Genomic DNA, 13,881 nt, shown 5'->3' with positions numbered 1-13,881 from the left:
TGAAAGTGAGAAAACATTCCCGTCATTTGGATCTTAAGGTTCAAACAAAATCCGCCATACTTGCTGGAATCTGATGTCTAGATTGAAGGTGACCGGCTCTCTGGGACTGCAGACAGGCGGGAGAGTGTATCCCAGGTTCTGGGCTGTTGTGCAGGGGATCAGCCTTACTGTGAAGGTTCCAGAGTAGTCTCGTACCTGTCGGGAGCAAAGAGGACAGATCAGTCATGTGTCTGTCCGTCCTGCTGCTTGAGAGCACACGTTCACCCAGTGTAACGTTTCAATTTCATGCCGCCGTACTTACAGCAAAGTCCGAGGTGAAGGTCCACTGCTGGACTGGCTGGTTGTAGGTCGGCTCGCTCCTCACTAAAGTGAGGTTAAAGGTCAGGCCGGGGTGGTCCACGCTCATCACCATGGAGGACATGAAGGTTGCTGAAAGTTGGGGGAGGGAGAGGTTAATGATGGACGACTAATTTTCGGGTGAACTAATAACTTTTGTAATGTATTTGTGTCTTGAGTAAAAGTGGTCAATCCGTCAGCCCTCACCAGCTCCAGAATGAGACTCCACGAACAGACCCCTGAAACGAGCCTTGGTGCGGAAGTTTACCACCAAACGTCCCTGTTCGTTGATGCGCATGCTTGTTGGATACAATGAACCTGGCAAAGGAACAACAACAAAGACAGCAACATTTTTCAAGAACAGACTTATGTTAAAATGTGGATTATGTCGGGATCCAGAAGAAACCTAATGTCCCTGTCAGCACCGCCTGGCGAGCCTACCCTGCAACTCGGCCTTCGGGGGGCTGCCGATGCCATCCGTCCAGAGAATGGCCGTGTCGTACACGAAAGTGAGGCGAAGCTCTGACTGCAGGTCGAAGTGCTGCCAGCCTCCGCTTCCCACGGGAGAGTGGAACACGTATGACACGTAAAGAGGCACACGCAGAGTCACGTAGGACTGGACCAGATTCAGCACCTGGGAGGATGTTTCAATCAGTGATGAGTCAAGAGCCTTCAAAAACACTTACATTTGAGCTTATGAAGTAAAATACATTCAAAATATGTTGAATTACGTTTGAAGTTTAAAAAAATACACCCTTGTAAATGCAACTAGAACTGTAGTATCCTTTTAGATTAAGGGGGTGATCGACAAGCTATTTTAAGTACTGAGAGGATGAAAAAGATGCACACATTGTTCTCCAACTCTGTCACTCCCACTCGGTGTTACTCACATGCAGAATAGTCTGCCTGTGTTGTAAACCCCTGTGAGCAGCAATAAGGGCTTTTATTGTGTTTTTTAAAATTATTTTAAACCTATTTGCAAACATGAAAACACTTTTTCTTACTCAACAACTATTTCTGGATGACACTGGTTTCATTTGAAACCCACGGTTATTTATTTCCACGACACCAGCCACTAGGGGTCTCTGCTCACAACATTATAGCAACAACTTTGTGTGTCGTGTGAACTATGAGGTCACATGTGTGACAAAGTCAGAGCTTGTCTCAGAAACTGAAAATTCATGGAAAATGAACCACATTATATTTGTTTGCAAATAAGTCAATTTGTATGGTGAAGAACTGCATTGATTGCTGGGCAGGAGATTAATTCACAAGAGAAACGTAGAAGATTAATTTTGGCACGTCTCAGTACTGTGATATTAATATTGTTCACAGTTAGTTGTTCTTTCGCACTATCACGCTCTTTACTTTTCTTGTGAGTTCAACCGTTTAATTAGTGAACATTCACTCCAGATGAGAAAAAAGAAAGTCTGCTCTTATGGACACCATAAAACAAAGCTGTCATGAAAATTCAATAACCAATCAAAGATCAGGATTATTACACTGTAAGACTAATTTGGTCTTTGAGAAGGAAGCAGAATTATTTAATTCTTTCTCTGTACTGCTTCTTTTTTCTCTTTTGACACTGTTTGAAAAATAAAATAAAACCACAACCTAAGGGACAATGTGACAGTGATCTCTCTTAACGAAGTGGACTCGAGGTCTTGAAAGATGACTGGCGTTATGTGTATCTATGTGTGGAAGACTGAGGAAAAGAAAATCCTTTTTCTTATCTGTTCTTTATCTCCTCCTCACACACAAAAAAAACACCCCAAACTCTCAGCAGTCTCAACAGCAACGAGAAGCTCACAGATCAAAGGCTGACGGAGCACAAAAGAGCAGCAGGACACGAGCGAGAGAGCAAGGGTCTGTCTCCTAATCCACAACAACAACAACAAGTAAAGTAACCAACACAAATTGACGCAGCAACAGCAAACGGCTGCAGGAAGTTTGTTGAAGCATCGAGCCGGCACAAAATGCCACAGTTGATTTCTGTGTTGAGTTAAACTGTGATGACACCAAGTCAATAAAAGAAGAAAAACTGGCGGAAGCTGGCTGATTTTACATAAAGTAAATTCCCGTTTTGTGATTTCCCAAATTTCCATTGAATCCAATCTTCCGTGTTGATACTGTAGCAGTGGTGAGCATTAAGGGAATGACTGACGCGATGTTGGCAACACTTTGTTTGAGCGTGCATGCTTCTTTGTGCACGTGTTTGCATACACACAATCACAGCCTGCTGCACGGAGATGGCAAACACACACAAACATTAAGTGAATGAGACGTAAAACGCAGGCAAACACACATGGCGCTGTGCTGTCTGTGCAACCCTCTCGTTCCGAATCCCCTAAATGGACTGAGCATACATACGGAGACAGGTGGACACAAACACACACTAAACAGTCAAACAGATGTACGTACAAACCCTAGATTGGAATTTATAAGTTGTGGACAAACGTGCAGGGAAACAAACACACACACACACACAAACCTGTCCATCAGTCCCTATGGTGCCTCCGCAGTCTGTGAGCAGCTCAGACATGTGGTAGTAGCTGGTGAACTCCCAGAGACAGGCCTCCAGGTTGAGGTTCTGGTAGAAGCGCAGCGTGCCGTTCCCACGCAGGGAGCTGCTGAACTGATAGGGCGCTGTGTCTCCCACGCTCGCGGGGCTTCGCGTCGAGGCGGTGATGAAGCCGTGACCTGTGGTGACCTCGTTGTAGTCCAGCAAGTTGGAGCAGCGGTGGTTTCCGACCCGGGTTCCATCTGGGCTTAGAGTCAGCTCAAAGTTCATGAGCGGGCGAGTGGAGATTGCCGGGAGCATGCCTGCAAGAAGAGAAAAGGTGCAGCTCTCTTTGATACCAGTACTGAGAGAAATTACTATTTCAAAAACTTGAAAAGTGATGAAAAGAAAAGCAGGGGAGCACCCGAAAAAAAAAGGAGAAGGAAACCTGGAGACGAGCTAGAAGGGCACTGATTAAAAATCAAGAAGGAAATATTAAGTCGCGGGTGTGCTGCAGGGCTTCTGCAGGGGGGTTTTGATGTAACCCGGCAGGATCTACATCCTGGCTGTCACGCTCCTCGGGATCCACGGACGTGAACATTACACAGAGTGCATTACTCTCCACGTCATCGCTGGTGGAAGTCCAGCCTGCAGCTTCACCTACCGTCTATGTGAGGCATGGTGACAGTCACTTTGATGAGGTTAGGGTGTTTCGGGTCCTCTGCTCCAGTGTAGCGTAGCTTTGCAGAGAAAGGCTCGGCGCCAACGGTCCCCATCTTGCGTGGTTGACACATACCTTAATTTGACAGAAGAGCAGAGAGGGAAGGTTCTGAAAGCAAGGACGGACTGCGACACTTTGAAGGACTGGAGGCAAACATACAAAGCGTATGATAATCTTATAAAATATGACAAATTGAACATTTATTAATGCTCAAAACGCTAACTTCCCAGAACTATTTATTCAGTTCTGTAAAATTCACACATTTAGTACATTTTCCTCATAATCCTTGCCTAACATTCAGAATTATGCAGCTGTTCTGCACAGTAGGAACTGTTTATATAGATCCTAAATCCCTGAGCATTCACGAATGCTTGGAGAACCAAGCCGTATGGTTCCGATTGCAACGCAATCCCCGTTGAACTCCTCCTTCAGAAAACAAAAAGGTTTCGTGGTCCCGTCCTCACCTTCCTCCCGGCTGATAGCGGCGATGGGGCTACTGAGCTCCAAACCCTCATCGCCGTTGGAGTTAACGGCCCTAGCGGCACACTGGACCCTGGAGCCCGCCTGGAAGTAGACCGAGTCCAATGTGATCCTCTTGGAGGACGTAAAGAAGGTGTCAAAGTCCACCTCCCTCATGGGACTGGTGACGCCGTCGGGGCCGGCTGGGGCACTGATGAGCCAGCGGTAGCGGGTCAAGGTGTTGTTGATGTGCTCGCTCACACAGATGGAACCCGTCTTGTCATATTCTGGGTACTTGGTGTTGCAAGCCTGGAGGATGGATAGGGAATAGAGTAAGAGTGGGTGGGTGGGCAGGGACAGCAGAGAGATGGGGAACATAAAGCAGATCCCGGAGGACAAAGGGAAAAAGAGGTGGAGAATACAAACGAGTATGCAACGGTTCAGATGTTTCAGTGTGCTGGGTTTTTATTGTCAAGCTCTTAAACTTGCATGTTTTAAAATGAGAAAAATAGTGGTGCGAGATGAAAGGTTAAGTCTTTAATGTCTGTGAACCTGTTGACACCAGGTCTCCCGATTCAGCCCTTGAACGCTTGAGTTTTGACAAGATTGTTTCATTTTGTGCCCCTGAGTCACCTGAGAAGCAGATGACTCGACACTTCACAAAGATCCCTTGAAGTGTCTCAGCGAGCCCGCGTTCAAGAGTGGAAGTGTAGCCTACTAAACTGTGTAATGGGTCTTTTAGTGATGGACTGGCCAACACTGGAAGGGAAGCTTTACACGATGGGCCTCGGAGCACGTGGGTCCTGATTAGCTCCGGCTACCCCATTCCACAAAAAGCCCACACAGTGCCAAGTTAGAGTTTCCTCTGCGAATAAAAAAGTAAACTGTATTTGTAAAGTCGCTTTGATCACGGTTTGAGTTTCACTCACTGTGACACAGATGACAGGGTAGCCGGCTGGTGGACTGAGGTGGTGTGGTGTCCTGGCAACGTGGTCGTAATGAAGCAGTGATACCACGTGAGGCAGAGAGGGAAACGTGACATCCGCCATGCTGTTGGTCTCCTCGATGTAAACTATCATTTTAGTTACCTGTTATAGAAAAGAGAGATTACACACCAACGAGGTATCCTGGCACAGTGCTGTCTGTGAATGAGTTACTGTCAATGTAATGTTATTGCAGAGCTGGATGTCTTTACAATCTCACAACCACGAATGATTCTTGGCTTCTATTTACACTACTTGTCTCACTCTGCCTTATTTCTTTTAAAGATAATCTATTAATTATTGTAAAATGTTTGGGCCAGGACACAAACACATGCCAATAGGACTGATTTGGATGGATATGGGTCAAATCAGAAGAAATCAAAAAATATAAAATAAATCCTGATATGTTATTTGTTGTGGGGTGTTTGACCTGAGTTTCAGCCACCATGTTTTCGTCAGGCTTAAGGTGAAGAGTAAAGGCTTCCCTCATCTCCCGGACACCATCAAAAAGCACTTCCACCTGCACCATGTGTTGCTTATCCCCCTCTTTGAACTCAATGTCTGGGCAAACAAAAATACAAAAATACATTTCAAACATATCATCATTGGAACAGCTGTGTTGCATTAGTATTTGTTGTATTTTGGGGAGAATTAAAGACAGTTAGGTTACATTAAGGCCTTGTTTCTCTCTTTTGGGGTTTTTTTTCCATAAAAATTGATGTTTTATTACTTTAGTGAATTATAAAAAAAAACACATTGCACGTTTTTATTTACATAGTAACAGAAATAGTCCATTTTCCGGTGAGGTAGGTAATAAATAAAAGGTGAAATTCAACGCTGTGTGACAGATAGCTGCTGGAAGATTTTAACGGTCGGTAGGCAGGTGTAATTTGAATTGACAGAATGTATGCATGTAAATATCTGAAGCCATGATAAAGCCAAGAAAGGTTCATTGCGCTTAAAGCTGAGTGGATAGAGAGGGATTTCACCCTGCTGACAAAGCGTGAAGTATACTGAAATTCAATTAAAAATGACATGACCCTCCGCTGGACTATTGCAGAAATTACCTTTTTACACTTGGTATGAAAATAGAAATTCAATGACTCGCGCAAAAATTCCTCCCTATGCCCATTTTCATTAATTCAACACTCCTAAAAAAAGTCTTGCACTATTGTAGTTGCTGCAAATGCAGAGGAATCTACCAGAAGGATATCTGCAGGTCAGACAGTTATTGTATTGGGCTGTTTCACTAGCAGAACTTACATTTAACGTGTTAAAGAAGTAGGACTGTTGTTTTGTATGTTTAAGCCCATTTATTTTTTTGTTGGTACTGTTTGCATTCATACATTGGTTTTCATTATTTCCTTCTTTCCCTGTGAATATCAGGCACATACCTCTGTGTTTTATTAGAGCTTGATTTGAGTCTGCACTGCATTGCACCATTTTTGTCACTTAATTTAGTTTTTTTTTTTTTAAAACCCCAAAATGTAGCTTGAACCCTGCGAGACAGAAGAGGATGAGTGCGAGTGTGACCTTGGGACACGGGGAAGTAGTCCTCTCCTGAGATCGCCGACCCGTCTTTGGTGTGAACACGGACCACTGACACTTTGGACGTGTCACCCACTCGTACCACAGGGATCCTCACAGTTGCCACAGCGCCGGCTTCCTTCGGTTCACTCACACTGAGCTTGGTCTCCAAAAAACGAATGATGGGTTCTGAGGTGCACAGAGAGGGAGAACGTCATTATTACATTACGGGATTGTGGACATTTAATCATCACTCCCTTTAACATTATTTAAAATGTAAAATCACTGCTGATGAAGAACCATGTTTTAAAACCGACTGTGTTCAGGTGAACAAATTCTTTTATTTCTCTCCATCTCCTTTCATAAATTACACTTACTGTCAGCCGTGTCCTTGATTTTCACCACGGTCTCATTCAGAGCTCCCACCGCCGCTCCAAACGGCAAGTCGCTCTTCGGGTCCCCTAAGACCAACCGCAGCTCTTCTCCCTCCTCGTACAGCGTGTCATCCACCAGAGACAGAACACACGGCTTCTCCGTCTCGCCTGGAACCAGAAAGCGTAGATGTGAAAAGTACAAAATTTCAGGGGGGAGAAATAATGGGAATTCTGCAATAATTCTTATTTTTATTTTTACTGGATGTCAAACTGTATTCATTTATCTTTGACCCACAGTGCCCCCCTCCCCCACCCCCCACCCAAAGAGTTTAGATGGCTGTTTGAACATATTTTGTCAAACATATACCGAAAAGGTGCAGGAGAAAATGTGTGAAATAGTCAAACTTGCAAACCCTTGCTAAAATCCACATAGCACTTAGAAAAGAAAAAAAAAGTGTGACAAAAAATAAATAGATTCTTTGTGGGAGCTGTCTATTTTAATTAAAAGGGTGTCAACTCTCAAAACACAAAATGACTAGAACAACTGAGGGGGGGAAAAAAACACAGTGTGATAAACTTGTGATTAATGAAATACCTGGTAAGAAGGTGATGATGGAGGTTTCTGTGTTGGGTCGCTCGTCGAAGTCGGAGGTGACCTGTGCGGAGCTCTGGCGGGTGTAGCAGCGGGCGGTGGATTTGTGCCTGATGTCGCCACTGCGGTACACCGTTGCTGTGATGTGACCGTCGCTCTCCTCGCCGGTGTACACCGGCTCGCGGAACTGCACCTTTGGTACTGTCAGTCAAAAAGACAATCATAAAGGGTAAATGGCGTATTTCACGCCGTCTGGGCGAAAATTTGACCGACTGGAGTGATTTTAAATAGCTAATCAAAAGGCAGCTTGTTTCTGACTGAAAATAGGTAAGACAAGTTGTGAAACTATGAATACTAAGTCAAAGAAAAGGGTGAAAGTAATTATGAGGTCGCCCTGAATGAAATACGTCCCGAACACATTGGGAGTATACTTGGTAAGGTTTTTATTTCTTTCTCAAAGCTTCCAATGTTTGAGTGGAATGCTTTTAGTATGTGTTGCATTGTATTCATTATTTATTTAGGCAGACATGACCATTTCTGGACCCGCACCACTAGCATAGAAATAATAATATTTAATGATACATTTTATTTGTATAGCTCTTTAAAGTAAATACTGAAGGTGAGAAGACATGAAGTAAAATATTCTAGGAAAATCAAGTCACCCACAGTCAGACACAGAGTCATTAATGAAAACCGTAGCCTTCCCAGGTTCTCCCAGGATGCCGTTCACCGGCATGCGAAGAACCAGCTCGAAGCTCTCGGTCCCCTCCAGCTCCGGTTGACCCAGGTCGTCGAGTATGGTGACCCTGAACGCCTGCATGCTGACGCCCGGGGCGAAGTCCAGGTTACGACTGATGCCCACGTAGTCGATACCGGCTAGAGGAAGGAGGGAGACGGAGGGATCTTGAGTAGATCAATACAGCGGAGACAGATGCTTTCATTTGTCGATTTAATCATTTCTAGTAAATCACATGCAGCGACTGAGCTTGTACCTTCGGCAGAGACCGGCTCGGCCTTACGGGAGCGGATGGTGACGGTTCCGGTGTTGGACAGATCGCTGCCCGTCCTCCACACTTTAACCTCCACGTATCCATCACTCTCATCAACGTGGTACTTTACATTCCCAAAGTAAAACACTGGAGCTGGAGAGCAAACAGAAGAGAAATCATCAGATTGGCACTATTTTTTTCATAATCCTGCCTATTAGTAGAAGTATATTTAGTACACATTAGCAGTGTTTGTTAATCGTCTTCTGTTGTTTTGAAACAGAATTCATACTTCATCTCAAACTGTTGATTTACATTTTTGTACCAAACTACAGTTCATATGCATTTTCTCTATTTACTTTATGGTTGTTGTTGTTTATGGTTCAGCGTTTAGTGTAACTTGTCTCCTGTCAGCGACCATCTGACATGACTCATTTGCAAAGCCAGCCGCGGGACACAGAGGTCGAACAGCGACAGCCTATTAGTCTCAAGTCTGAACTGCAGGGAAGCGCGACCTTTCCAGGCCTGTCATCCCACCTCATTGTTACCATTGTTCTGGATTTCTTTCAACAACAAAAAGATGCAGTTAGCACGGAAAAACAAGGCCTCTCTGTGTGTGTGTGTGTGTGTGTGTGTGTGTGTGTGTTTAGTCTCTTTCTCTGAATGTGCTATAGTAAAAGAGTGAGACAGAACGCGCCCCCCCTCCAGACTGCTCAAAGGCTTGTTTGAACTGGCATTGTTTCCTGAGGCAGCAGAGTGGAAGCAGTCCAATGTGTACTTGACGGCTTCATCTTTCACAGCCCCCACGTCAAGTGACAGAGAATTCTTTATTTTACCTTTTAAGCTGCCACTCGGCTCCCTTCTTATATTCAGGTGTATGGTCCAAAAATAGAATGCGTATTATCATTTTTTGTCACGATCAAAAACTTTAGCTGTCCAGATATATCTTTTTTTTTTCCTGAATATTACTTGACTGATGTATAAACTGTTTCTGTCTTTATCTTTTTAGTGCTGGATTGTAATGAAAATACAATTTGTGTATTTGCACAATGGCACAGTACAAGGAATATTACTGATTGAGTAGGTGGGAAAATGAGACAAATTAAATACTCTGGTAAGTAGCGCGGGGGCTGGTAGTTGTGTTTTTTGTGAAAGGCATTGTTAAGTAAATGCATGCTTCAACAACGGATGTGGGAACAGGTATCACGCTGTAAACACTACATGCACAATCTACCACACACTCCTTGTGTGTCCAAAGAGGAAACTTCTGCAGCCCGTGCTAATACGCATGTCTGCATTCACACATGTCTTCACCGCCGCGGGCGACGACAAATACTTGACACCAAAAGAAGGAGTGAGTGATGACTGATGAGCGAGAACTGCATCCTCTCTCCCCTCCGGGGCCACGCCTGGGGTTTGGCACTCTGAAGTGTGTGTGAGGGCTGGAGAAGGTGTAAAACCAAATCTTGATAATTACTTTGTGTGGGTGTCTGGAGCCATTTGCGTTTAACTGCACCTTTAAATACAGTTACATTCACAGCGGTGCTTCCACAAGGAGGCGACTAATAAGCCCTCTTTGTAAATATTAACAGGAAACAGAAGATACTGTTCTTGTCTATTAAACAGATTTTTTAAATATTTGTTAAATATTTAATAAAGAAGTACTGGACAATTTAATTTCCCCCTCGAACAAAAAAAAAAAAAGCAGTCCACAAACCAATAGTGTCAAGGGATCGGTGCTGGTGCAGGCTGAAGCAGGACTCAAATGCAGGATTCTCAAAAACGGTGCTCTTTATTCTCTGACCAAACTGAGACGTGCTCCAACAGCGACTGACGTAGACAAAGACGCGACGAGGGACAACAGGCACACGGGGCTTAAATACACAAGGGAGGTGCAGGTGATTGGACACAGGTGGAAACAATCAGGCAATCACAGGACAAGGCAGGAAGTGAAGCTCACCCAGAGACACGAGAGACAAGAAAACTACAAAATAAGACAGGAAGAGGACCCAAACCGTGACAAATAGATACTAAAAGGCTTAAAATGTTGGAAACAACCGAGTAATGTGTCAGTACTGTAAATGTATGGATCTTATTGAAACGTCTATTTGGTTTAACCATTTTGTGCGATTCATGCTCTGCAAACTACAGTCATGTAATGTGGTTCATTGCAGAGCAAACTTGGGCTCTTGCTGCTCGTGGTACTCAATGAAGGCAGCTCACGATTTGAGAAGAGTTACCACAGTTGTTCTGTTCCAACGCTGTATTTATTATACATGAATTTCAAAAGTCGCCCTGATCAATACTTAAATGCTGCACTCCCAGCTCAGGCCCGAACTTGTGTTCCAGTTGCGTTTCCACTTATCACTACTTAATCACAGACTATTTCTAAACGCAGAAAAAAATTAAGTGCATAATATTTTCCGACTCCGCCAGTGGCACCGATTTTCTTGTCGTTAAAATTCTAAATGTCACTCATATTACACGGGTCCAAATACTTGGTATTTGGTTTGACAAGCAGTCTGTGATTGAAGATGCAGCAGTTCATCACGGTGCATTTTGCTACAAATTTCGGCCCCATCCTTGTCCTCTATATCACACAGTTGAATAGACCTCCTAACAGCCAAGATCATTCTAGCGCCCTCATCAATACCTTCTCACTGTTGCAGCTTCAAAACTAACTCTAGTCTCCTGTGACATAAATATTGTGATTAAAGCACACAACGCAGTTGCTACTTAACCCTAGGTATCCCCAATGCACGTTGAAGGAGTTGGTTTAAAAGGAACTGCAACTAGCGCTAAAATAAAGTCCTACATTTCACCTGGAGATTTTGAAGACTTATTAAATTATGTTTTCTTCAGATTTTTTGTTAGAATGTTCTGAAAGTGCCCTGAATGTTTCTTGTTCACAAGCCGAAACACAAAAAAGTTCTTTGTTTCTTAAATTCTATTCAACAGGAAGCAAAACGAAGGAAAGTCTGCTTGCTGTTTGTTTGCTAATTGAAAATATTTTGTGTAAGATGTTTGTCTCAGCTGAATTGAAACAGACGGATACACACAGAATACCTTCGGTTAGAAGGATTTTCATTACTCGGCCGGGTTCGAAAACCAGTAGAAAGAATCTTAAATACCCACAATGCAGATATACCAGCACAGTTTGTGCATGAAACGTTACCCAGCAAAACAAATCCTTTAAACAGTATAAAAAAATGCTCTCTGATTCTGTTAAGATTTAAAAAAATATTTATTTGATCCAGCACCCAACCTGTTTTTTTCAACGGTTGACGGTAATCTATTGAAACGAAGGACTGGGTTTCCAAGAAAAACTCAAAACTACAATTCATCTACAATTCTACGTACTCAGCTGTGGCCACATGTACCCGACTGAGACGGGGCACAAGGAGATGACAACACACTCCCTGAGTCAGAGTGTGCAGCCATGTGGAGCGAGCAACACTCAGGGAGACAGGTACTGTACAGTTTAATCCGATAAAGCACTAAATCGAGCAGACACCCCTGGGTCTTTTTTTCCGGCTAAAGTGAGAGAAAGTGTGCGTGTGAACAGAGAGAGAGAGAGAGAGAGAGAGAGAGAGAGAGAGAGTGGGGAAATAGATGGAAGGAGAACGGTGGACTGAACTTGACTTTAACCTGGGGGAAGGAAAAATGGGGCAAGTCACACTTGGAGTTATACAAGTGCTTTTTCTCACAACTTGCCTTTGATGCAGAATTTGAGGTCTAACAGTGAATCATCGGTGCACTAACAGACACACACACACACACACACACACACACACACACACACACACACACACACACACACACACACACACACACACACAGAGCAGAGCAGAGCAGAGCAGACGCAGGCCTCCATGGACGCTCTTGAGGTTGTATTAAAAGGAAGGAGGGGGCAGTTTGACTGCCTGGGTGCAGGTACTAGTGTGCTGTCAGATGGTGTATTATCCTCTGGGAGGCTGAGAATGACACATCATCTCTCACTGGATTTGGGCTTCAACAAACACATTTTCTATTCCTTTGAACTCGGCACCACGATTGAAGTCTTCTGACATTAAACTAACAATGAGACAGTGTGTCGTGTTTCTTGTTAACTTGCCCCAAGATGCCTCAGCGCACACACAAGCATACACACACATTCAATTTGGCACAATTGTATGCTTAAATGAGCTCTCTGTTAAAACTCAGTCTGACAATGGCAAGTCCTCACTGACACCATTATTTCTAATTCAAACAAATTGTGACTAAATAAAAGTATGATTTATAGTAACAACCACTATACTTAGGTTACAATGGCATAATTAATGGGAAATAAGATGGGAAATAAAACCCAATAGAAACTATTTTAGTACATTTTCCATTACTCTGAATATGAACCAATTAGAAAAGAAATTAATTTCACATAATATAGATAAATGATTTATTCATTAATTCATTAATATACTGGACAGCTGTCAGGCGCCAACATGGACAGGCTAAATAAAAGCTAACAAAGGCTACTGGTTAAAGAGTAAATTAAATACAGCACACTCAGTTGGGGTTGTTTGCAGTTTACAGTTCTAATGAAAATAAAAATCTATAAATCATTTTAAGATCTACAACACCGGTACTGCTTTGTCTTGAAAAAAAGAGTCAAGAGAATAAAAAAAGAGAACATGTCATTGTTAAAATCGATAACATGGCATTTCATTAAAGGAACATGAGAAGAGACATTTAATCCTTGTGAGTCTATAAAGTAGATCAATCCGTCCATAATAGAGAGATGGGGACGAGTGCTCCTGTCGATTGGAATAAGTATTTCCCAGCAGGCTTGTCGCCCCCCCCCCCGAAAAAATCCTCTATGTATTCATCTGCCTGTTAGAAGGTGTCTGAATGACAGCGAGATGGGAGTTTGAATCCATTAGTCTATTGCAAAGTGTTTCCAACGCTCCCAACAGCCAGTAAGTCTGTAAACTAGCTCCAACAACTGGACCTCTGTGAGGACATTTCACCATGTTGACTGTGAGGACATTTCGCCATGTTGACTGTGAGGACATTTTGCCATGTTGTCTAGGACTACAGCTATCCAAACAACACGGTCACACGTGCCTGTATGTGTCAAATTCATGCCCCTCTGTGTCCAACCTACTGTGTATGTCTCTGCGTGACCTTGAAGCCCTGCGCGTGCGCCCATACGTTTAATCCGCTTCGCCTCTCTTTGACAACGAACCACCTTTTGCAAAGCCCCCCCCAAACAACCACAACGTCTCATCCATGTGATTTGAGCACATCCCATTCACGGGGAACAGTGTTTAGCGACATTTCGACGACATTTCTTGCTATGGCGTTAATAATCGCTGCGCAGAAAGAGTCACAGGAATGGAGACACGGGAGAGCGGCCAAGCATGA

General features: G+C 43.6%; 1 protein-coding gene across 1 annotated transcript in view; it reads right to left on the bottom strand.

The window, feature by feature from the left end:
* The window catches only part of frem2a (FRAS1 related extracellular matrix 2a), a 45,555-nt gene that overhangs the window by 3,967 nt on the left and 27,707 nt on the right, over positions 1–13,881 (bottom strand). Inside the window, exons 7-20 of the mRNA XM_037468416.2 lie at positions 8,485–8,634; positions 8,159–8,368; positions 7,496–7,693; positions 6,904–7,068; positions 6,533–6,715; positions 5,430–5,560; positions 4,946–5,104; positions 4,022–4,325; positions 3,501–3,632; positions 2,828–3,159; positions 778–970; positions 544–654; positions 302–429; positions 61–195 (exon numbers count right to left, since the gene is read on the bottom strand). Of these exons, the coding sequence (XP_037324313.2) occupies positions 61–195; positions 302–429; positions 544–654; positions 778–970; positions 2,828–3,159; positions 3,501–3,632; positions 4,022–4,325; positions 4,946–5,104; positions 5,430–5,560; positions 6,533–6,715; positions 6,904–7,068; positions 7,496–7,693; positions 8,159–8,368; positions 8,485–8,634 (2,531 nt within the window). The remainder of the gene's footprint in view (positions 1–60; positions 196–301; positions 430–543; positions 655–777; positions 971–2,827; positions 3,160–3,500; positions 3,633–4,021; positions 4,326–4,945; positions 5,105–5,429; positions 5,561–6,532; positions 6,716–6,903; positions 7,069–7,495; positions 7,694–8,158; positions 8,369–8,484; positions 8,635–13,881) is intronic.

This window comes from Pungitius pungitius, chromosome 16, assembly GCF_949316345.1.
Source record: "Pungitius pungitius chromosome 16, fPunPun2.1, whole genome shotgun sequence".
Classification (NCBI taxonomy): domain Eukaryota; kingdom Metazoa; phylum Chordata; class Actinopteri; order Perciformes; family Gasterosteidae; genus Pungitius; species Pungitius pungitius.
The sequence above is the reverse complement of the archived record's forward strand: the minus strand, read 5'-3'. Positions and strand labels throughout refer to the sequence as shown.